General features: G+C 44.9%; 1 protein-coding gene across 1 annotated transcript; it reads left to right on the forward strand.

Moving 5' to 3' along the window:
- Window positions 1-20856: 20856 nt before the first annotated feature.
- Window positions 20857-23676, forward strand: LOC102529302 (myc-associated zinc finger protein). The gene is made up of 2 exons (XM_031673947.2): window positions 20857-22390; window positions 22615-23676. Exons 1-2 carry the CDS (start codon window positions 21109-21111, stop codon window positions 22767-22769), a joined length of 1437 nt encoding a protein of 478 aa, XP_031529807.2. The 5' UTR covers window positions 20857-21108; the 3' UTR covers window positions 22770-23676.
- The last annotated feature ends 1237 nt before the right edge of the window (window positions 23677-24913 follow it).

Consider the following 24913-nt stretch of genomic DNA (forward strand, 5'->3'; position numbering starts at 1 on the left):
TTTCTCACTTTTCATGACCTTGACAGCCTGTAATAGCACTGGGGAGATATCTGCAAACTGTCCCCGAGGTGAGTTTGTTTTCCTTCTGCTTAGTTAGTCCCAGATAAATAATTTCAGGGTTTACACAGGCCCCTGATGCCCTTCCATGGGTCTCCTGTTGTTTCAGATTAGAATTTAAAAGGGCATGCAGGCCTTTTTCTCAAGATAAACTTAGAGGTTGCATCTCATTAATGGGACATGTAATCAGTATAGTATGTTGACACTGGCCTTTTAATATATTAAAAGTGTCAAAGTGTTGAACTGAGTGAAAGGTAAATATTTTACCTTTTGTTTCATTTATATGTGTGTATATTAGGTCATTGTTTAAAATCTATGTGGTGGGCAGAGTTTTGGCCCCCATGACCTTTGCCCCTGGGGTCATGCCTGTGAATATGTTATGTGGCAAAATGGATGTAATTAAGGTTACCAAGCATTTGGTGGGAATGCAGTTTGGTGCAGCCACTGTGGAAAACAGTATGGAGATTCCTCAAAAGACTAGGAATAGACTTACCATATGACCCAGGAATCCTGCTCCTGGGCATATATCCAGAAGGAGCCCTACTTCAAAATGACACCTGCACCCCAATGTTCATAGCAGCACTATTTACAATAGCCAAGACATGGAAACAGCCTAAGTGTCCATCAACAGATGACTGGATAAAGAAGAGGTGGTATATTTATACGATGGAATACTACTCAGCCATAAAAACTGACAACATAATGCCATTTGCAGCAACATGGATGTTCCTAGAGAATGCTATTCTAAGTGATGTAAGCTAGAAAGAGAAAGGAAAATACTGTATGAGATCACTTATATGTGGATCTAAAAAAAAAATACAAAACAGAAACAGACTCATAGACAGAATACAAACTTGTGGTTGCCAAGGGGGCGGGGGTTGGGAAGGGACAGACTGGGATTTCAAAATGTAGAATAGATAAACAAGATTATACTGTATAGCACAGGGGAATATATACAAAATCTGTGGTAGCTCACAGAGAAAAAAAAATGTGACAATGGATATATGTATGTTCATGTATAACTGAAAAATTGTGCTCTATGCTGGAATTTGACACAACATTGTAAAATGACTATAACAACAACAAAAAAAAAAGGTTACCAAGCAGTTGACTTTAAAATAGATCATCCTGGATTATCTGGGCAGGCCCAAAGTAATCACATGAACTCTTAGAAGAAGAGCTTTCCCCTGGCTGAGGGTAGAATAAATTACAGAGATGGTGCAGAAGAGGATGTCAGATTCAAAGCATGGAGAGGACTTGATCTATTGTTGCTGGCTTTGAAGATGGGGAGGGCATGAGCCAAGGAATGTGGCAGCCTTTAGAAGCTGAGGACAACCTCTGGCCGACAGCCAGCAAGGAAATGACCTCGGCCCCACAACTGCATTGAACTGAATTCTGCCAGTAACTTGTATGGTCTTAGAAACGGATCTTCCCTCAGAGCCTCCAGAAAAGCCCGGGCCAGCTGACACCTTCACTTCGGCCTGGTGGGGCCCTGAGCAGAGAACCCAGTCACACTGTGCCAGATTGTCACCCCGGTAGTGTGTAGTGTTAGGAGCTTGGATAAATGCGTATAATAACCATCTCAATCAAGGTTTAGAAAAGTTACATCACCACAAAGAAGACTTACATCATCACCTCATACTGCGTCTTCATAGTCCTCTCCCACCCAACCGGTGCCCCAGCTCCTGGCAACCACTGATCTATTTATCACCCCTATAGTTTTGCTTTCATAAATGGAATCACACAGTGTGGACTTGAGTCTGGCCTCCTTAATTTAGCACAATGCATTTGAGATTCATTTTTGTAGTCCTGTGTATCAGTGGTTTATTTCTTTGTATTTCTGCATGTTATCCCATTCTGTGGGATGTATACATCACGTTTTGTTTATCCATTCCTCAGTTGGATATCGGCCGGGTTTTGGTGATTATGAATAGAGGTGCTATAAATATTTGAATATAGGTATTTATGTGAAGACAAGTTTTTATTTCTTTTGGGTAAATACATAGGACTGGGAATGCTGGATCTTATTGTAAATGTACGTTTGATTTTTAAAGAAACTGCCTGACCGTTTTCCAAAGTGGCTGTACTATTTTGTGTTTAGACCAGCAGTGTTTGGGAATTTCAGTTCTTCTGCATCCTTGCTAGCACTTGGTATTAACCTAAAAAACGTTTTAGATGTTCTAATAGGTATACAGTGGTGTCTCATTGTGGTTTTAATTTGCATTTCGCTAATGACTAGTATGTTGGACGTCTTTTCATGTGCTTGTTTGTAGCACTTCTTTGGTGACATGTTTGCTCTCATCTTTTTCTTTAAAACTGGGTTTATTTTTAAGAGTCATGAGTTTTGCAAGTTCTTTATATATTCTGGAGATAAATCCTTTATCAGCCATGTGTTATGCAAATATCTTCTTTCAGTTCTCTGTGACATTAAGGTATTTTTAATCCTATAAATAAGTCTTAACAGCACTCAGTTCTGTTGGTGAAACGACTTAAATGAGGCAGCTGTAACTTCCAGGCGACTCCTTGCTTTTTTCTTTAACCTTTCTGTGCAAGGCTTGCAGAGGAGCGGGGCTCCCTTCACGGCACACTAACTCCTGCACCCTCCTTCCCATCCTTTGTTGTCTAGCAGTCACGGGCTAACAGGTCAGAAAGCTTATGCGCTCCCAGCTGGCTCGGGGTGGAGTTTCTTGGTGTCTTACATCACATCCGGGGGTGGAGAAAGGCAGCTGAGGCTGTTGCTGGATATTTCGTTGGGTGAAGCTACTGAAACCTGCTGTTAACACTGTGAAGACCTAATACTCACAAAGGGTAAGTGCAAACCATGTTGAGAAGCAGAAAAATAGAAAATTTGTCCCTGCTCCTTTTTTCTCTGCATCTGACATTTTTCACTCAAAGGCTAAGTAGCTCTGGTCGTCCCAGTGGTTAAAGCATTTTTCTTTACTTTCCAGATTAATTCCACTTCATCTTAGATTTTTAAAATTTTAACTCTTTAGGGTTTTATGTTTCTTCCTTCATCTTTTCCCGTAGGAGCCTATTTCCTCTCTCAGATTTATAAAATTTAGCTAACTTGGGATCTTCAAGAAACAATGAATGCTTACCTACGGGCATATATATTTGGTTCGGGATGGTGGCATGAATATGCCTCACAGAGTCTCCTTTCTCTAATACCTACCTAATTAAATGAATGAACAACCCCCCCCCGCCCCTACAGTTATGTAAATTAGCAAAATATTTTTCTGCAACAGTCGAACAAAGGAATAGGGTGCACTGCAGTGCCATTAACTTCAGAAAGTGGCAAATAAGGAATAATATTGAAGATTCTGCCATTTAGAAGAAGTGCTTTGCATAGAAAGGTTCCTAACCTCCTTTTCCAGAAGTCATATAACTGTGAGTCACTCAAAATTCTGAGAATTCTTAATCAACCCTCAATCAAGAGAGAAGGAAACCAAGGAGATACCTCTGACTGTAGAGAAGAAGATATGGTTGCTGGAGAGAAATGGGTGAAGCAGATGCAAGTGAACCCTCTTCAGTGGCTGTGAGGTCCACAGGATGAACTAGAGGATGGAGTCCAAGTGCTACGGATGCTCATTCTAAGGAGATTGGAATACAGCCTCCAGCGAGGTGGAGCGATGCCTAGTACTGTAGGTTACATCTCCAAACCCCACCTTTACGATGTGCTCTCCCTCTCTACCCACCATACCTTCAGGCTACGGGAAAAGTATGCAGAGCAGGAAATACCCAGCCCTCAAACTCTAGCTCAGTAGAGAACAAAGGGCAGGAAGTAAGGTGGTTAAGAAAAATGGATGCTGGAAGCAGAATGCCGAGTTTCTAACCTGCCTCTGCTACTTCCAAGTTACCTGAACAAGTTACTTAACCTCTTTATGTCTAAAGTTTCTCATCTGTAAAATGGATTAGTAATAAAACCTCAGTGTTCTTGTGAGGATTAAATGAGTGAATATGGAAAGCCCTTGCAACAGTAACTGGAACATGGTAAGTGCCATTTGGCTAAGTGTTCATTAATACTGCTGTGATTATTTTATCAGAGCATATAAAAGGTCAGGAAAGACTGCCTGAGCATGAGCAGAGTGCATAGCTCACCTCTATGAATGAGCAACAGCAAAACAAATGAAAACCAGAAACACAGTGTTCAAAGACAAGGAGCCAGTCTAGAAGAGAACATAGTACAAAGGACGAAGAAAATTCCTCACAAATGCTTTGGATTACACTGTAATATAACAACATGAATTCAATAAAATAAGAGTTCAAAGGCTAAGTAATACATTAAAGAAATGAAAGGGAGGTTGCAGACCTTATTTGCTAGAAATCAGTTTATACTACCTAAAATGGAAATACAGTTTTTTAAAAAATGACTCTAATTTCTTGCTTCTTTTTTTTTTTTTGTAGTCTCTAACCATAGAGGAGTGTTTTAGGAAATCATCTTCTTATGCTGAATAAATATTTGATGTTCAGCCTAATTAAAGTTATTTTCAGTTTTGTTTTTCCTTCTGTTAAATTTTAATAAAAGCCATTTTGGTATTTTCTGATTAAAATAGCAGTTGTAGTATTATTATGTATTATGTATATTTATATTTACCCACCCATTTTTCTCTCATGGAAATGTGTCTAGGGTGATTTTCTACCTAATGTTAATGATGGTTATTTCCAGGTGGTAGGAAAGTTTTTTTGAAGTTCTCAACTCTGTTCTTTTCTGCATTGCTTACTATGTGATGCAAGTTGTTATGATACAAGGAGGGACCAGAACTAGGAGGAGACTGGAAAAGCTTTTTTGATACAGGGTTGGGACTAACCACTAAGGTCTCTGAGCTGGGCTTGGGGTTGCTTGCCTCAGTATTGCCTACTGGTTTCCCAAGAGTGATAAAATCTCCCAGTTTTCTGGAAGTCAGATTACATTTCGCCTATCTGTGTTACACAAAAGAATAATACTATATAATTCCACTCCTATGAAGCTTTAGAACAGGTAAAATTAACTGTGGTGGAAAAAAATTAGAACAAGCGATTGTCTCTGATGGATGGAGGTGAGAATTGGGAAGAGACATGAAGGAATTTTCTGTGTTCTCTTATCTGGGTACTGGTGGGGGTCATATGGCGGTTTGTGTCCGTCAAAATTCAGCAGATGGTACGCTTAAGATTGTTGCAGTTCAGTGTATGTAAATTTTACCTTAAAAAGCCCATAAACAAATTTTGTGTTCTAGTTAATGATGTGAATACTGAAGTGTTTAGAGGCAATGTGTAATATTTACAACTTACTTTGAAATACATAGAAGATAACATGAATTGATAAATGAAGAAATATGTGGGAAAACACATGAACAATTATAGGATCTGGGTGGCGAGTCAACTTTTCTGTTTAAAATTTTTCATAATAAAATACTGGGAAGTAAAGACCACTGCAATCTCATGAGAGGCGGAGTGAAAATGGAAGAGGCGAAAGAGAACCAAAAGTCCAGTCCACCAGACAGTTTTTTTGGGCAGCAGAGGTGCTGAGATGCATAAGATCCATCCCGGTCCTGCAGGAAATGGGAATGTGGAAGGAGAACCACTCGGGAGTAAATTTCTCTAATCCAAATGAGTATTTTAGTGATGCGTTAATAGAGACTCAAAGTGATGAGTGTGAGAAAGGAAAGATACATCCCAGTTGGAGGAAATTAAGATAAGCCACGGCCCCACCCCAAGGGAAGGACAGCTGTCTCCCCCACCTTGAGGATCCCTATCCTGAAACTCCCATTGCCTCCAGAAGAGGTGGCTTCAAACCCCATTATGGAGTAGCTGCTCTTGGTTATGACATAGATGTGTTGGTAGATCATTCACAGCTGATCTGTTACTAATGATAGCTATAACTGACTTTAAAATAAATTTATTAGAGTCAGTTTAAGGCTCTTCCTAGGTAAAACCATTCTCATGTTCGCTGTAATATATTCTCTCAGTGGGAGCTTACGGGTAGCTTAGTGCTGGCGTGGAGAGACTTGCCCTTAACCAAGGCTGTATCCTTCAGAGTGTCACTAGAGTGAATTCAGTTTGGAAATTACTGCTCTGAACACTGTAGTTCCAAAACTTGACCATGTATCAGATTCATCTGTGGCATTTGTTAAAAATGCCTGTTTCTGAACTCTACCACCCCCAACCCCCAGACCCAGTGAATCAGAACGTCAAGGTTGGAGCTCCAAGAATCCCTCGCTCTCTCTTTTTTAAAAAAAAACAAATTCCCCAGGTAATTTTTTTTCCCAGCACTGATCTGCAGACTTCTGATCTACAGGAAAATGTAAATCCTCTAAGATCAGGGGGAGATAAAGTATGAACGCAGAATGTCTGAAATAGAAAGTGAAAGAAAACAATCATGACCACTCTTTTTAAGAAGTAAAAAATCGAATTTCATAGGCCTTCTGGTGAGGTTCCTGGGTCAAGGAAAGGACTGGACACAGAAAGATGCAGAGAAATATTCAAGCCGAAGGCTGGGCCCAGTAAGAGCATCTGCAAGGCTGTTTGTTTCATCCGTTCAATGTGCTTGTGTTCCCGAGTGTCGTGGGGAAACAACACAGAGGTGGGCTGGTGTTGCGGGTTAAGCTGCCATAGACAACAGCGGGCCACACAGATGAGGGGTGCCTGTGTGAGCCCGGAGGGGCGATTGTTGGGTCTTTTACAAGGTAGGGTCTCGAGGTGCCTGATCGGCTTGTGCACAAGGCTCTGATTGGCTGTAGGTAAGAAGTTTAGGATCCGTGAAGGGCATTGGGATTTACGACTGATAAGGTGGGCTGAAACAAGCCAGCTGGAGTTACTGTGGGATTAGGCATTCCCTAGGGCTAGTAGTTTGTTAGGGCAAATATGGCCAGAAAAGAATGTACTTTATCTGTTGAAGGATCACAGGCAGACATCTGAGAGTCCAGGAATGGGGGTCATTGGACTTTGAAAGACATCATTTGGTCCCATATGCAGTTTATCAACCCTCCTTGTCTATCCAATCCTCACGATACATAGTGCCTGGCTCAGGGGCCCTTCATCGTGTCTGTGGAACTGATTCATCATTAATAAAGTAGCCATTGTCCTGGTAAGAAGTGGTCCTGACCTGCTGGCATAAAGCCTGCAGGTAGCCTGGGAATTTAGAGGCTCCTGCATTTCTGGGCCATAACCAGCAGAGGGAGACTGGCTCCCCAAGCCCTTGATGGAGGTGCCCCCCTCCCCCCCTTAGACCACCACTTGGTGGAAATGCTCTGTTCTGCCAAATCAGGTTAAGGCTGTAACAATTTTAGGAATTTCCTCTGAGTTTTCTGAGAAATGACAGACTTTTTCTATGGATTCTGGCCTAGGAGCGTCCCAGGCTCTCTCCAAGAGTTAGATTGAGTGTTATATTCAAAAGTCTTACTTCCCTTTCACTGCAGGCTCCCTGAACTTCAGAAATGTGTTGTCCCTGCTGGGCAAATTTTGTGCAACGCAGAGGAAACAAGTGTGAAGCTCTGCTCAGTATCCCAGAATCAAAGCCCTTTGCTCATAATAATATGATCCAGTATGTTAACTATGCCGTGTTTTCCCCAGGAATTTGGAAATAAGGGGTAGGAAGATTGCCCTCTGAAAATGGAACCTCAAAGTCAAGCTGAATTCAGAGGCTGAGTTGCTCCCAGATTCAACTAGAGCTGATTAAACATCTGGAAGAACGTGCCAGTCAGTAGGGGGCACTGGTCAGTCGTGATGTTGTCGGAGGCTCTTGCCTCATGCAGGAAAGAATTCAAGAGCAAGGCCTGATAAAGTGAAAGCAAGTTTATTTAGAGAGATGCACACTCCACAGACAGAGTGGTCCTCTCACTCAGAAGGGAAAACAGCTTAGGAGATACACACTCCATAGGCAGAATGTGGGTCATCTCAGAAAGCAAGAGGGAGAAAAGCCAAGAGGTGTGAGGGTGTTTAGTTTAAAGTAAAGGTAGACACACACTCCACAGACAAAGTGCAGGCCATTTCAGAGGGCAGGAGAGAGAGCGACCACAAGGTGCAGAGTTGTTAGGTGTTATGGGCTCTGGAATTTCATATGCTAATGAGTAGAAGGATTACTCCAACTACGTTGGGGAAGGGGCAGGGATTTCCAGGAATCAGGCCCCCTGCCCACTTTCAGACCTTTTATGGTCAGCCTAGGAGCTGTCATGGCACCCGTGGCTGTGCCACTATCTCAAGGTCTACTGGAAGTCTAATCTTCCTCCACCTTGGTTCTAACCGGTGTGTCCTGTCCTCAACTGTTGCGTCATTCCTTTAGTGGTTCTGCCCTGCCTCCTTTCCTCTTGTCTCTGAAAGTGTAGAAAGTGTCCCAGAGACATGTTGTTAGGGCCCACCCTCCAAGGTAGGGTAACTTGAGCCAGTGCCTCTGAATACTGTGGTCCCATTGACCAGACATGACAGACTGTCCTATTCAGGTGTCTTCAAACCCTGGAATCATATATCTGGCTCCCTTTGTTCTGAGCCAACAATCCCCAAACAATGATTTGATGCTGACTTGACTTCCCAGGGAGCTCTGCCCCAGAGAATGAAGGTGCAGATCACGGGAATTTGGACTATTTCCACTCACTGTGACAGTGATTTCTCTTTATGAATGAATAGGGCCACTTCCGGCCATGAGTTGTCTGTCCGTGCTGCATCATTACAGGGAAACAGGAGGATGTGGTGGCCATGTGCATAGGGAGTATTTCACTCCTTGTAAGAGTTGTTCTGCATTGTAGATTGCTCACTTGCCAAGCAAGGGCTGAGAATGGGACATGAGCAAGGCATGTGTTCTTGGAAAATTACGTATAGCCAGAACACACACAGATTAAAAGTAAACTTCTGACACCTGCACCCCAATGTTCATAGCAGCACTGTATCCAATAGCCAAGACATGGAAGCAACCTAAATGTCCATCCACAGATGACTGGATAAAGAAGTTGTGGTGTACACACACACACACATATACATATACATACAAACACACAATGGAATACCACTCAGCAATACAAAAGAATAAAATAATGCCATTTGCAGCAACATGAATGGACCTGGAGATTGTCATTCTAAGTGAAGTAAGCCAGAAAGGGAAAGAAAAATTCCATATGATATCACTCATATGTGGGATCTAAAAAAAACAGAAAAAAAGAAAAAAGAGGACACTAATGAACTCAACTACAAAACAGAAACAGACTCACAAACATAGAAAACAATCTTATGGGTACCAGGGGAAAGGGAATGGGAAAGGATGAATTTGAGAGTTTGAGATTTGCAAATGTTAACCACTATATGTAAAAATATATAAAAAAACAAATATCTTTTGTATAGCACAGAGAACTATGTTCAATATCTTGTAATAACCTTAATGAAAAAGAATAGGAAAACAAATACATGTATATATATGTATGACTGGGACATTATGCTGTATACCAGAAACGGACACATTGTAACCGATTATACTTCAATTAAAAAAAAGTAAACTTTCTATAGGAAATGATGCAGGAGAGAAACAAGGTGATTTGGTCACATTTGGGAGAATCTGCAGGCTACATTATGCCCATATTTATAGAATTCTATAAATATTTCAATGTGTCAGATAGCTACAATCTCCAACGTGGGGCAGAGAGAGGGAGGTGTAGAATGAGGAGAAGGTGATCTGCACAGGTCAAGGGTGCGAGACATCCTGGACCAGGTCTAAAAAACCAAAACACAAATGTCCAGTCTCAAGACAGTGGAAGCCCTGGGGCAGGTGGGAGAGACCTACTGCTCTCTGGCTGTTGCGCTGAGTTGCCTGGCAGTGATACTCCTCGTTTTCTGTATTAGGGTTCAAGCTAATTTGCTGTAACATATATGCTCCAAAATACATTGACTTAAATCAAGTAGAAGTTTATTTCTCCTCCGTGTAACAATTCAACTGGTATAGACGAGCAGGGCAACTGTGTTCTGTGGGGTCATGCTGGAATCCGGGCTCCTGCCATCTTATTGCTCTGTTGTTCCTTACCTATTGCATAGTACTGCCCAGTAGAACTTCCCGTGATGATGGAAAGTTTCTACATCTGTAGTGTTACAATATGATAGTCACCAGCCACATGTGGCTAGCAGTTGAAGTGTGGCTGAGGAACTAAATTTTTAATTTTACTTAATTTAAATTTAAATAAACCACAGGTGTCTAGTGGTTATTTGACAGAACAACTGTAGATCAGAGCTAGGTGGTCTCCAAGTTGAGTTCCAGCTCACAGGAAGGGAAAGAGAGTGTTAGTAGAACAAGGGGCTCATCTTTTAGGTTGGAGAGGACCCAGAAGTTGTGTACATTACTTTGGTTCAAATCTCATTTACCCATATTTAGTCAACTGGCCATATCTAGTTACAAGGACAGTGGGAATTACTGCTTCTGGCTAGGGGCCATGTGCCTAGCTCCAACTCTATTGTTATGGTCAAGTGATGGACAGATTTTGGTGGCCATCTTGAAATCTCAGCCACAGCGTCTCATCTTTGTAACTTTTAACTATGGGACTGTGGGCACATTAACATTTCTAAGCCTTGATGATAATAAGGATCACTACTCCGTAAGGTTATTGTGAGGGTCATAATGCGATGATGCTAGCACAGCCCTCAGGACCAAGCTGGGCACACAGCACTGAGCCTGCATTGAGCTTTGCTGTTAGAGCTTCTGTCACCTCCAGCGTGTGCCTTCAGTGATGCTTACTGAGCACTGAAGTCCTTTCTATTCTGAGCGTGGCTGGACTGTGATAATACAAGCTCTAAATAAGAAAAGAGGACTCTGCCAGACACACATAAAGGAAGCAACATAAATGGAGACGTATCTGCCCATCAGACATTAAGTCTGGTTAATGAGAGTTTGCTTCTGAGAAAAAGGTTCCTTTGGATGCGCGGACAATCCCAAGTTTCTTAGTTTGAGGTGCACTTACTGAGTTTACAATGCCACGGTGAAGGACCTCTTGGGGGATGCTGGAGAGCTTTCACCCAAGACAGACAACGTGTCCCTTTCACTCCCCACCGCCTAATAGAGTCTAGTACAGTGAACAGAGAAAGACATGCTTTAGAAAAATATGTCTATGCCTGTAAGCTCACAGTGTTTTCTTGGTGAGCCGATAATGGGCACATCCCTACCTTATTGAAGAAGATAAGTAGAAACTGACCATTCATCTGTTGATGGGCACTTGGGTTACTTCCCTACCTTGGCTGTTGTAAATGGTGCTGCTATGAACGTTGAGGTACATGTATCTTTTCTAATTATTGTTTTTGTTTTTTCCAGATATATACCCAGATGTGGGGTTGCTGCTCATATGCTAGTTCTATTTTGTAGTTTTTTGAGGAACCTCCATACTGTTTTCCACTGTGGCTGCACCAATTAACGTTCCCAACACAATACACTCAGCCGCGAAGAAGAAGGAAATTCTGCCTTTTGCAGAATATTATGCTTAGTGAAAAAAATCAGACAAAGACAAATACTGTATTGTATGTGGAATCTAAAAAAGTAATACAAATGAATGTATATACAAAACAGAAACAGAATCACAGACATAGAAAACAAGCCAGTGGTTACCAGAGGGGACATAGAAGGGTGGAGGGGCAAATCAGGGGTATGGCATTAACATATACAAACCACTATGTATAAAGTAGGTAAGCAACAAGGGTCTATTGTACAGCACAGGGAATTATGGCCGTTATTTTGTATTAACTTTTACTGGAGTATAATCTGTAAAAATACTGAATCATTATGCTGTACACTGAAGCTAATATAATATTGTAAATCAATTGTGCTTCAATTAAAAAAAAAAATAGAGACTGACCTGGGAGCAGCAGGGCAGTGAGAGTTGTAGAAACCATCTGTTCTCATGTCAGGAATGTCACACCAGAGTGTCGTGAAGCAGAGATCAATGTTTGGGTTTTTAAATTACAAAAAGTTCACTAAGGACTCTCAATTCATTTTAAAGAAATGCGTGATTTCACAGGCTCATAGACATAAAGAAAAAACTTACGGTCACCGGGAGGTAAAGGAGGTGGGGAGCGATAAATTGGGAATTAAAAATTTATACCTCTTGGGGAGTGATGGAAATGTTAGCTATCTTCATTGTGGTGGTGGTTTCATTGGTGTATCCATACATCTATCAAAACTCATCACATTGTACGTCTGAAATATGTGTAGTTTATTACAGGAATTATATCACAATAAAGATGTTTTTTAAAAAATAATGAGATTCTCCCCCCAAAATAAAGTGACTGTTGATGCAAAAAAAAAAAAAAAAAGGAAATGTGTGATTTCAGAATAAACAACTGTAAGACTCTATTTCAAAACAGTGGGTGATAGTATTTCTTACGTGCCTTCGGAGCTTTGGTTTTATGCCAGATGGGTGCTGGATGGAATCTTAGGGACAATTTCTGGATCCTTCTCGTGCCACTGGCACTAGGTGCATGCCAAAAGCAAGAAGCTAAGTTGGTTTTCTTCTAATTATCATTCCTAATTGCAAGCGACATGAATCAGTGATTTCACAAAGCAGTTTACAAAACTGCTGCAAGTCAGAACTCGTGTCCTAGTAGAGAAAGCATCAGCCGTGACAGAAACAGAGATAGAATTCCCAGCAGAGCTCGCTGTCATGGAAAACCCTCGAGCTCAGGGCATAAGAGAGACTGTGGCCTGAAAGCAGGTGTTCGGGCAAAAGGCAAGAGCCACCTGCAATGACGGTGGCACTGGGAGGCAGGGAGGGGAGGGTGAATGTGCCAGCCGGTGCCAGTAGGTCAGCGTGTTACTAGCAAGGGCCAGTGGGGGTGTCAATGGGGGTATGCGCTGATGTTCTCAGATGCAGCCCCGGCCCTGCAGGGCCTAGTGTGGCTGAACGGACTTGCCCAGGGAGGGCTTCACAAGGGGTCCCTCCACACTAAACTTCCGGAAAGGGCTGGGCTGGTTCTGGGTTTGGTTCTCATCATTCTGTATAGCTAGTGGTTTAGGAATGGTGGTATGTCAGCCCTGGAGGGAAGTGTCTATTAAAGGTGGCGATGAGAGCCAAGAGCCACAAGCGGGGACAGATGGGTGCATGGTCTTCCTTCTTGCCACTAGGAAAACACCACCCAGTTTTCTAAAAGGTGAGAAAAAATGTTGCAGTTATGAGACAATGAGAATAAGAATGTCATACTTCCCATAATAATGTGCCCACGTTGGCTCATCGATTGTACCAACTGATGAGGGATGGATGTTGAGGGCAGGGGAGTATATACGTGAGGGTGGGGAGGGCTATGTGCAAATTCTATATTTTCTGCTCAAGTCTGCTGTAAACCTGAAATGGCTCTAAAAAAAATTAAGTCTGTATGAAAAAAAAAGTCATACTTCCCAGCTGATACAGTGATACAGTCTGGAGCAGGAAATGCTGATTAGCTGATCACGTTAAAGGCGAGTCCCTCAGCCTTTCCGCCTCTGTCCTCTACGGATCCGTGTTTCCCTCTAGGATAAAGTCCAGACGCTTAATAAGACTTTGCAAGGTCTCTGATGGGACCTGGCCTGTCTCTCTGTGCTCACTTCTCCTCCCCGCCTCCTCGTGCTCCAGCCACTCCGGGTTTCCCGTGGGAGCCGTGGGCTCTGGCTTGGCAGGGGCTGTTTCCTCCACCAGATATACTTTCCCACTCATTCTCCACTCCCTCATTTGCCTCCTGAGTCCTACTCGTTTTTTAAGTCTAAGGCTGAGAAACTTTTCCAGGCCACCCTGTAGGTGACGCTCGGTGCCCTTGCCCTGTGCTCCCACACGCCCCGTCTCTCCTCATCACAGGGCCCCCTCTCTTGAATCAGTGCTTATTTCCCAGCCCTGGTTTCCCAGGAGACAGCCAGCTTCACGAGGCTGGGGACCAGGTCTGCCTGCTTCATGCCCACCCTCCCCACTTGGGCTCTCGAGTAAAACAAGTAAAAGATTTGTTTGAAAATAAATTGTGGTAAAATATTTCTTATTTTGAAAAGTACCCTGTGAGTCTATAATAACTATAAAAAATTTAACACAGAAGATAGATTAAAAAGTGGAAGTTCCCTTGAGTTAAGCTCCACCACTAAGCTCCCTGTCCCCATAGGTAACTTAGCAGTGTGCTGTTAGCCTGCCAGCCTTCTGTAAGGGTTTTCATATTTATACATGTATAATTTTAAGGCAAAAGAGGAAAAAAAAACAAGCCATATAATGGCATATATGTCATTTATCAATTAGATATCAATATAGATATCTAGACATACACATACCATTTATGTAAAAACGAATATACGTGAGTGTGTGTGTGTGAGTGTGTGTGTATGGTTAGCCTTCTAAGTGGTAAGCAATAGAAATGAGCCATGGTTGATTTTCAACAGGGAAGGAATTCAATGTCAAGTAGCTCTTAGAATCAGTAGCAGGAGGGAGCGGGCAGTAGGCTGTAAGCAGGAGAATCAGGCTTGGCAAGTGGGCGGGAGGAACGGGAAGCTGGGCACCCAGCAGCACAGCCAGATGCCCCCACAGGGCAGGTCTGGTGAGGACACCTCAGCTGTCCTTGGAGCAGGGACTCCTCAGCTGTGCCCTTCCCTCAGCCTCAGTCAGGGCTGCTTGCTGCTGTCACCACTACCCCTTATCAACAAATTCTGTCCAGCTGCTGCCACCCCTGCCCCCTCCCATCTTTGCACCATTAATTCTCTACATAAAGGTCCAGTCACAGGATGGGCCAGGGCTAGTCAGGAGACGGCAGCCCCTGCAGAAGGACCAGATACGCACGTGTGTGGGGACTTTGACTCCTACAGAGGTGGTCCCGCTAATCTCCTACTCGCTCGTGGTTTTTCTTTTTCTAGTATTTTAAAGTTTTCTTTCAGTGCTTAAGCTTTTTATCCATCTGGAATTTAATTTGGCCTATAGAGTGACATAGGGAGCCAATGTTACTTCTTTTCTGGATGGCTACTTAGTTTTTCATATATCATTTGAAAAAATAAACCTTCCCCACTCCTACCCTCAGCACATGATGCTTTGAGATGCCACCCTTTTAATGTATTAAATTCTATACATGCGGGGATATGTTGACTGAAATAAAATGCACAACCTAAAAGCTGAGTGTTACGTTTCATTCGGTAGATTTTCTGAGGACTCGAGCCCAGGACACAGCATCTCAGATGTCTCTAAGAGGCAGTTCCAGTGTGGCAAAGTAGAAGCCAGGATGCACGAGGATTTACAAGAATGACCAGGTAATTGGAACCTCTAAGGATTACTGTTAATTAAAGAAAACCAGACATCTCGAGTTAAGGAACTTAGTGCTTTTCTATGTACTGGGAAGGTGCAAAGGTCTGGGCTCATTGAAATCATTCCTTTGATATGCACCTGGCTATCTAGGGCCAGTGTCCTGCTCTTCCACATCCTGAGTTCCCTCAGGGGGCACTGCTGGGGTGGCTGCAGAGGTAGGCTACCTACTTGTCTGCATCCTGAGTTCCCTCCACTCACTGTCATGGGGGTGGCGGTAGCAGCCGATGACTTGATGGTCGCAGAATTCTTTGTTTACTGATGTGGCCAGCAATATTTTCCATTCACAGACATATGTATTTATGGATTCTCTGTTCTGTTTCATTGATCTGTTCATGTACGAGTATCAAATTATTTCTCTTTTGTCAAAATAACTCATATAACTTTTTTAAAACTTTACATTTTGAAATAATTTCAAACTTAAGTTGTAAGTCTAGTACCAAGAACCCTCATACTGCTTTCATCTAGATTCTTATTTTCTTTATCACTCTTTAATATATATATTATTATTATACAATTTTTACTCTCAACTATTTAAGGGCAGTGCAGCCACTATGGAAAACAGTGTGGAGATTCCTCAAAAGACTAGGAATAGACTTACCATATGACCCAGGAATCCCACTCCTGGGCTTGTATCCAGAAGGAAATCTACTTCAGGATGACACCTGCACCCCAATTTTCATAGCAGCACTATTTACAATAGCCAAAACATGGAAACAGCCTAAATGTCCATCAACAGGTGACTGGATAAAGAAGAGGTGGTATATTTATACAATGGAATACTACTCAGCCATAAAAACCGACAACATAATGCCATTTGCAGCAACATGGATGCTCCTGGAGAATGTCATTCTAAGTGAAGTAAGCCAGAAAGAGAAAGAAAAATACCATATGAGATCACTCATATGTGGAATCTAAAAAACAAAAACAAACAAAAACAAAGCATAAATACAGGACAGAAATAGACTCATGGACAGAGAATACAGACTTGTGGTTACCGGTGGGGGGGGTAGAGGGTGGGAAGGGATAGACTGGGATTTCAAAATTGTAGAATAGATAAACAAGATTACACTGTATAGCACAGGGAAATATACACAAAATGTTATGATAAATCACAGAGAAAAAAATGTGACAATGAGTGTGTATATGTCCATGAATGACTGAAAAATTGTGCTGAACACTGGAATTTGACACAACACTGTAAAATGATTATGCATCAATAAAAAATGTAAAAAAAAAATTAAAAAAAAACTATTTAAGGGCAAATTACAGACATGATGCCCCTGAACTCCTAAATACTACAGAAACTATTTTCTAAGAACAAGGGCATTCACTCACTTAATTAACCATGAGACAAAGATAAAAATCAGGAAATTTAACTTTGTTACAGTGCTATTATCAAATGTCTGGATTTTAAAAAAATTCTGTCAATTGTCCATCTCAATAATGGCTTTTAAAGTAATTCTCATAATTTTTTCTTATCCAGATGCAATCCAGGATACCTCCTTTTATCTAGTTTTCTAGATAAAAAATAATAATGCCTTTTTTTAAATCTTTTTAAATCTGTATCAGATATTCAGACATTGTTATTCATGATTTTGACATTTTTAAAGAAAATGGGCCATCAGGGTTTTTTTAGAATATAATTTGGGCATGTACAAAATTTTAAAAAGTCATGCAGTGTAATACTTTTATCTGTCAGGGTCCTGGCAGAAAACTAAAACACTCAAGAAATTCAGGAGACTTTAGTAAGGGGACACTTTTCAGAGGTTTGAGTGGGTTTAAGATTCACAAAAAGGGACATTGAGCAGCTGTTCTCATTCCTGGATCTCAAGGCGTAAGAGGAGGGAATATTGCACAAGAGCTGGTGAGAGCTGGAGCTTGGAGGAGAAATGCATCCCCTGCCCGGACACATCCCCCCAGGGCAGGGAGGTTGCCACATTGCAGGAAATCCCTTCCTCTTTCCAAACTTTTATCTCTGCAGTGCCTCTCAGTGGCTGAATTCAACCAGCACCCAGGGGCAAAGGAGCAACACGGTCAGCCTTAGGAGGCTCAGAGCAGGGCAGAGAAGAGTGAAGAGAAGATGGGAAACGGACAGTGTACATGCAGAGCAGGGAGAGAACGCCGGGCACTCTGCTGAAGGTTTATAATGAGAAACAGCCATGCCTTACCCACTCCCTTCCCAGTCATGCTCCTCAGAGACAGCCACCTTCAGCTCTTCTAGTTTCCTCTTTATTATTTAATTCCATATTTCTAAGCAATAGATTTATACTGCCATTTTAAATTTATCCATCGCCTTCCTTAACCACCGCCCATCTTTCACTCACATCATAGTTAGATATTTCTCGAGTTGTTATTTCAACACCTTAAATACCTCTTACCCTTCTTTCACCCTCACCATCTTTAGATATTTTGCTTGTTGTTAAGTCAGTGTTTACATTATTAGGAGTGGGCAGAAATTATTCCATGGCCAAGAGGTTCAGGATGATTGGGCCTTCTTTTTTTTTAATTGAAGTGCAGTCAATGACAACGTGTCAATTTCTGGTGTACATCATAATATATCAATCATACATGTATATACATACATTCATTTTTATATTCTTTTTCATTATAGGTTACTACAAGATATTGAATATAGTTCCCTGTGCTATACAAAAGAAATCTGTTGTTTATCTGTTTTATATATCGTGGTTAGCACCTGTAAATCTCAAGCTCCCAGTTTATTCCTTCCCACCCTCTTTCCCCCGGTAACCATGTTTTTTTTCCTTTTACTATGTCTGTGAGTCTATTTCTGTTTTGTAGATAAGTTCATTAGTGTTTTCTTTTTTTTTTTTAGATTCCACATATGAGTGATATCATATGGTATTTTTCATTTTCTTTCCAGCTTACTTCACTTAGAATGACAATCTCTTGGTCTATTCATGTTGTTACAAATGGCATTATTTTATTCTTTCTTATGGCTGAGTAGTATTCCATTATATAAATATACCACAACTGCTTTATCCAGTCATCTGTTGATGGACATTTAGGTTGTTTCTTTGCCTTGGCTATTGTAAATAGTGCTGCTATGAACACTGGGATGCATGTATCTTTTTGAATTAGAGTTCCCTCCGGATATACGCCCAAGAGTGGGATTGCTGGATCATAGGCTGAGTCTATTTTTAGTTTTTTGAGGAATCTCCATACTGTTTTCCATAATGGCTGCACCAAACCACATTCCCACCAGCAGTGTAGGAGGGTTCCCTTTTCTCCACACCCTCCCAGCATTTATTGTGCATGACCATTTGGATGATGGCCTTTCTGACTGTTGTGAGGTGATATCTCATTGTAGTCTTAATTTGCATTTCTCTGATAGTTAGTGACACTGAGCGTTTTTTCATGTGCCTATTGGCCATTTTTATATCTTCATTGGAGAATTGCTTGTTTAGGTCTTCTGCACATTTTTGGATTAGGTTGTTTTTTTTTGTTGTTGTTATTAAGCTGTATGAGCTGTTTACATATTCTGAAATTAAGCCCTTATCAGTTACATCATTTGCAAATATTTTCTCCAATTCCATAGGTTGTCTTTTTGCTTTGCTTATGGTATCCTTTGCTGTGCAAAGGCTTATAAGTTTAATTAGGTCCAATTTGTTAATTTTTGCTTTTATTTCTATTGTCTGGGAAAACATTGCTAAGGTTTACTACAAGTACTCTTTGTTGACACTGCCCTTGTCCCTGCCTCAGCCATGGGAACATTGGCAACCGACTCTGGTAGCCCCCTAGGTTCTAAACCCACAGAGCCACCAGCGAAGATCTGCCAATGTTAAGCACTAGGACCCAGCATAGCATGCATGCAGCCTCACACCTGGATCCATGGTGGGACACAGATTTAGCGCAGACCCCAGCTCTGCATTAGCATATGGTACACAGTCCCACTGTTAATGCCAAACTCATCCCCATCACGTACCAGAAATACATTCGTTCATCTTAGAAGTGCACATCCACAAAGGCTCCAATGGAGCAAATCCACCACTGCTGCTTGGGGCTGGAATCAAACCTCAGTCCTGCCCATGAAGTTGAGGCATCTCTGGGTATGGATTCAGGTTTCAGCTCCACCTCCTCCAGGGAGCTGCAAACCAGTGATTGTGTGGAAAAGATGGCTATTTCTGAACCCCCCCTCTTCTCGTGAGAATGTGAGCCAACAGTGGTGCCAAGCAATGTTCTCTGGGTTAGCGGCTGTGGCCTGGCTGCATTGTTGTGTACCAGCAGTTGTGTGTGTGTGTGTGTGTGTGTGTGTGTGTTTTAATGGGGGTTCTGGGCTGTTCTGTTCTGCACACATTCCAACCCACAGCCTGCACCACACTCCAGTCTTCTGAGGCTGCCTCTGGGCAGTCAGCCCCAGTCCTGTCCCTGGGTTTGTTCGTGAAAGACTGAGATCCAGCAGCCAGTCCTGGCCCACACCCACTGGCTCACATTTCAGTCCAGGGATTGCAGAGCCTCCTTTAAAAAAATTCCTCATTTTGTTCTGTAGTGAGAAGCACATTGATTTATCATTTGTCTTGGTTTCTACGAGCTTCTTGCTAAGTTTATCTAAATAATCTAACATTTTTGTACCATGTCTTTAGGGAAAATTTGTCATATGCTCAAACCTATCTGTTTATTTTGTTATTTTAACTTTTGAATTTAATTTAATTTAATTTAATTTTCCTCTGTCTGCTGGCTGCAATCTGGACTGCTTGGGCCCTAGTCCAGCTACTGCTGTCATCTGGAAATTTTCTTTTTCTGTTGTGGTAGACAGAATTGTAAAGATGTTCCCCAAGATGCCAATCTACTATTTATTCAAGCAAATACTCAGTCATGGTACTACCGTGGGGGACTTTGCAGATGCTATTACGGTCACTAATGAGCTGACCTCAAAATAGGGAGATCACCTTGTGGGCCCAGTGTAGCCATATGTGCCCTTAAAGCAGAAGAGGGAGGCAGAAAGTTGGTCAGAGAGATATGACAGGAAAGATGAGGCCGAAGGGGAGGACAGGGAGATTTGAAGAATGAGAAGGACTTGAACTTCTGGGGGTGGCCTAGACGCTGACACCAAGCCCAAGGAGTCAGGGACCTCAGTCCCACAACCAGAGGAACAGAATTCTGCCAACAACCTCAATCAGGTTGGAAGCAGAATCATCCCTAGGGCCTCCAGAAAGGAGTGCGCCCTCTCACGTCTTGATTTTGACTTTGTGAGACTCTCAGCAAAGAACCAGGTAAACTGTGCTGTGCCTGAGCTGTGAGGTAATAAACTTGTGTTGTTTTAAGCTGCTGCATTTGTGGTAATTTGTTACATCACAAGAGAAAACTAGTGAAGCTGTCGCCATGGGCTTCACTCTCGTCTTCCTTGTGCTGGAGTCCCGCTTTCCAGGCCCTTTGATTTTCTCCTGGAGCATATTCTCCAGTACAGCTGTTTTCAAACAGGTTGGTCTCAGGAGCCTTTCACGCTCTTAAAACTTATTTACGACCCCAAAGAATGTTTGTTGTGATTATACCTATTAACATTCACCAGGCCGCCGCCGCCGCCGCCGCCGCCCGGGCCCCCGCCCCCGGCCCCGCGGGGCCTCCCGCCCCCACCCAGGGGGCGTCGCCGCCGCCGTCGCCGCCGCGCTCCGCGGCCCGCCAGGCGCCCTCCTTCCCTCCCTCCCGCCGGCCGGGGTGCGCGGGCGGCGGGGCGGCCCGCGGGCCATGCGTTCTGCGCGGCCCAGCCCGGCCGGCCGGGGGCGGCGCCCCGAGCCCGGGCCCCGCACGGCCCGCGCCCCCGGCCCCCGCTGAGTCCCGGGGACCCGCCGTGGCCGAGGCCATGTTCCCCGTGTTCCCTTGCACGCTGCTGGCCCCCCACTTCCCCGTGCTGGGCCTGGACTCCCGGGGAGTGGGCGGCCTCATGAACTTCCCGCCACCTCAGGGTCACGCCCAGAACCCCCTGCAGGTCGGGGCTGAGCTCCAGTCCCGCTTCTTTGCCTCCCAGGGCTGCGCCCAGAGTCCATTCCAGGCCGCGCCGGCGCCCCCACCCACGCCCCAGGCCCCGGCGGCCGAGCCCCTCCAGGTGGACTTGCTCCCGGTTCTCGCCGCCGCCCAGGAGTCCGCCGCGGCCGCGGCTGCGGCCGCGGCTGCGGCCGCCGCCGCCGTTGCTGCTGCGCCCCCGGCCGCCGCCTCCACTGTGGACACAGCGGCTCTGAAGCAGCCCCCGGCGCCCCCTCCGCCGCCCCCGCCGGTGTCGGCGCCCGCCGCGGAGGCCGCGCCCCCAGTTTCTGCCTCCACCATCGCCGCAGCCGCGGCCACCGCCGTCGTAGCCCCAACTTCGACGGTCGCCGTGGCCCCGGTTGCATCTGCCTTGGAGAAGAAGACAAAGAGCAAGGGGCCCTACATTTGCGCCCTGTGCGCCAAGGAGTTCAAGAACGGCTGCAATCTCCGGAGGCACGAGGCCATCCACACAGGAGCCAAAGCCGGCCGGGTCCCCTCGGGTGCTATGAAGATGCCCACAATGGTGCCCCTGAGCCTCCTGAGCGTGCCCCAGCTGAGTGGAGCCGGCGGGGGAGGGGGAGAAGCGGGTGCCGGCGGCGGAGCGGCCGCAGTGGCCGCCGGTGGCGTGGTGATCACGACCGCCTCGGGAAAGCGCATCCGGAAGAACCACGCCTGCGAGATGTGCGGCAAGGCTTTCCGCGACGTCTACCACCTGAACCGACATAAGCTGTCGCATTCGGACGAGAAGCCCTACCAGTGCCCGGTGTGCCAGCAGCGCTTCAAGCGCAAGGACCGCATGAGCTACCACATGCGCTCACATGACGGCGCTGTGCACAAGCCCTACAACTGCTCCCACTGTGGCAAGAGCTTCTCCCGGCCGGATCACCTCAACAGTCACGTCAGACAAGTGCACTCAACAGAACGGCCCTTCAAATGTGAGAAATGTGAGAAATGTGAGGCAGCTTTTGGTACGAAGGATCGACTGCGGGCCCACACAGTACGACACGAGGAGAAGGTGCCATGTCATGTGTGTGGCAAGATGTTGAGCTCGGCTTATATTTCGAACCACATGAAGGTGCACAGCCAGGGCCCTCACCATGTCTGTGAGCTCTGCAACAAAGGCTTCACCACGGCAGCATACCTGCGCATCCACGCGGTGAAGGACCATGGGCTCCAGGCCCCGCGGGCTGACCGCATCCTGTGCAAGCTGTGCAGCGTGCACTGCAAGACCCCTGCCCAGCTGGCCGGCCACATGCAGACCCATCTGGGGGGGGCCGCCCCCCTGTCCCAGGAGACGCCCCCCAGCCACAGCCCACCTGCTGAGGGGGACCCCCGCACCCACCAGGTACAGGTGAAGTGTGTCCAATGGCAGCAGCGGCGGCAGCAGCAGCAGCGGCGGCGGCGGCAGCAGTGGCAGCCCCTCCCACAGCTGTGGGCTCCCTCTCGGCGGCCGATGGGGTGCCCGTGAGCTCTCAGCCACTTCCCTCCCAGCCCTGGTGAGCTCCAAGTTGGTGGGGAGGAGAGGGGAGAATGGAGGAAAGTTCCTTGACACCATCTCTTCTTCCCCTCTCTCCTCACCAACTCCTCACTACTTCCCACACCAACCAAGGGGCCTCCAGAAGGGAAGGAGGAAGAAATGTTTTCTTAGGGGAATTCACTAGGTTTTAACGATTTGTTTCTCCTGCTCCTCTCTTCTCCCTATCAGACCTGACCCCCCACACACCTGTCCCCTCGGTTGTGTTGAAGCCCCCTGGACAGTGAGTGGGCAGGGGTGGCAGAGGACAGGAGCAGCCACTGCCCTCACTCCCTCTCCTCTCTGTAACCCCCTGCCCGGCCCTTCCAGGGATTTGTGAGCCTTCTCCCTTGATGGTCCTTCTTGCTCTCCTCCAGTCTCCCCCCCCCCATTGTCTGCTGCCCCTCCCTGGGGAGTTGGTGCTTTTTTTTTTTCCAGGGGGAGGGAGGAGAGGAAGGAGGGGAAGCAAAGATTCTGTCCCAGAGAGGGGAAAAGGTGAGATTTGAGAAGGGGCAGAAGCAGGGAAGGCAAAGATTGTACCTTCATAAGGTGGGGTTGTTTGGGGTCAGGCCCTAAACATCATCCTACTTGAGAATCTGTCAGGGGAAAACAAGTCAAGGGGAGCAAAAGAAGGAGCCACTAGGGCCAGAGGCAGGACAAGAGATGGAATCTTAGGGGGCCAGGGTAAATGGGGGGATCCAGGGACTAGAGGTGCTTCCTGGGGGCGGGGGGAATGCAGCTGCAGTGTCTCCCCCTTCCCTCTTCCACCCCAGCTCCAGCCCTGGCCTTTTCTTTTCATCCCTCTCCCCCACGACAGAAGCTGTGGCCCTGGCCATGTCATCGTGTTCCTGTGTCCCCTGCATGTTCCCCACCCTTCACCTCCCATTTTGCGTGGACCCCATTACAATAAATTTTAAATAAAAAACAAAAAAAACAAAAAAAAAACATTCACCATGTTAGAAATTAAAGCTAAGAGATTTAAAAAATATTCATCAGTTTGTTTCAAAATAGCAATAAAATGCATTATATATTATTATAAATAAATTCTTTCTGAAACATTTAGGTTTTTAAAATAAAAAATACTGAGAAGAGAGGTATTGTTTTACATTTCTGCAAATCTCTTTCATGTCTGGCTGAATAGAAGCCGGCTGGCTGCTCAGACCTGTTGCAATGAAGTACTTTAGCTGTAGTGTATGGAGAAAATCTGTTCACAACGCAGGTATGTAGCTGGAAAAGCAAAGACCTCAGTGATCCCTGATAAGGTTCCAAAGGTCCCTTGGCCACACTTGGAAAACTGCTACTGTGGCATCTTGCCACCCAGTGAATTGTCCAGGGACGAACAGTACTAGTAACACTAGGATCTGAATCAGGATGTTCAGTGTGATAAGATCCCTATGTGGTTCTTTTGCTCAGGAAAGTTTGAGACGGTGTTTAGGGAAAAACCTGTCTTTCCCCTTGTGTTTCTTCTTTACTTTTAACACACTCACAACACTCTTGACACAAGGTATGTGGGGTTTTTCTCCCACCAAACAACTTTCTGTGACACTGACTGAGTGACCTACAACTTAGCTCCATTCTGACACGATCTATCTGAAGACAGTGTCAGACCCCAAAGGTTAAGGGCTCAGCTCCACAGGACTGCCCTCACCTATTATGCCAATCGCAGGTCCAGGTTTTAACTGTGTTTATGATCTATCAGCTATAAATCTGAGGTTTCCATGACCCCCTCTTCCCCAGATTCAATTAATTTGCTAGCGTCACTCAGGACTCAGGGGAAACACTTAGGTTTACCAGTTTATTAATGGACATGATAAAGCGCACAGAGAGATAGCAGATGAAGAGACACGTGGGCTGAGGTCCAGGAGGGCCCTCAGCACAGGAGCTTCTGTCCTTGTGGGGCTGGAAGTGTGCCTACCGACCTGGGAGCTCTCTGAACCTCCTACTCTTGGGATGCTGTGGAGGCGTCCTCACAGAGGTATGGATTATTAACTCCATTTGCAGCCCCTCTTCTCTCTCCTGAGAATGCGGTGGGGGTGAGACTGAAAATTCCAAGCACCCTTAAGGCTCGGACTTTCTAGTGACCAGACCCCATCCAGGAGCCCAGCAAGAGGTGCCTTATTAGTACAGATTT

Source organism: Vicugna pacos, chromosome 15 (genome assembly GCF_048564905.1).
Source record: "Vicugna pacos chromosome 15, VicPac4, whole genome shotgun sequence".
NCBI classification, from domain to species: domain Eukaryota; kingdom Metazoa; phylum Chordata; class Mammalia; order Artiodactyla; family Camelidae; genus Vicugna; species Vicugna pacos.

Excerpts from the sequence above, each read along its gene's own strand:
- LOC102529302 (XM_031673947.2), top strand. The coding sequence starts at position 21,109 with ATGTTCCCCGTGTTCCCTTGCACGCTGCTGGCCCCCCACTTCCCCGTG. Across the intron at positions 22,391-22,614 it reads CTGTGAGCTCTGCAACAAAG|GTACAGGTGAAGTGTGTCCA; the intron begins GCTTCACCACGG and ends CGCACCCACCAG.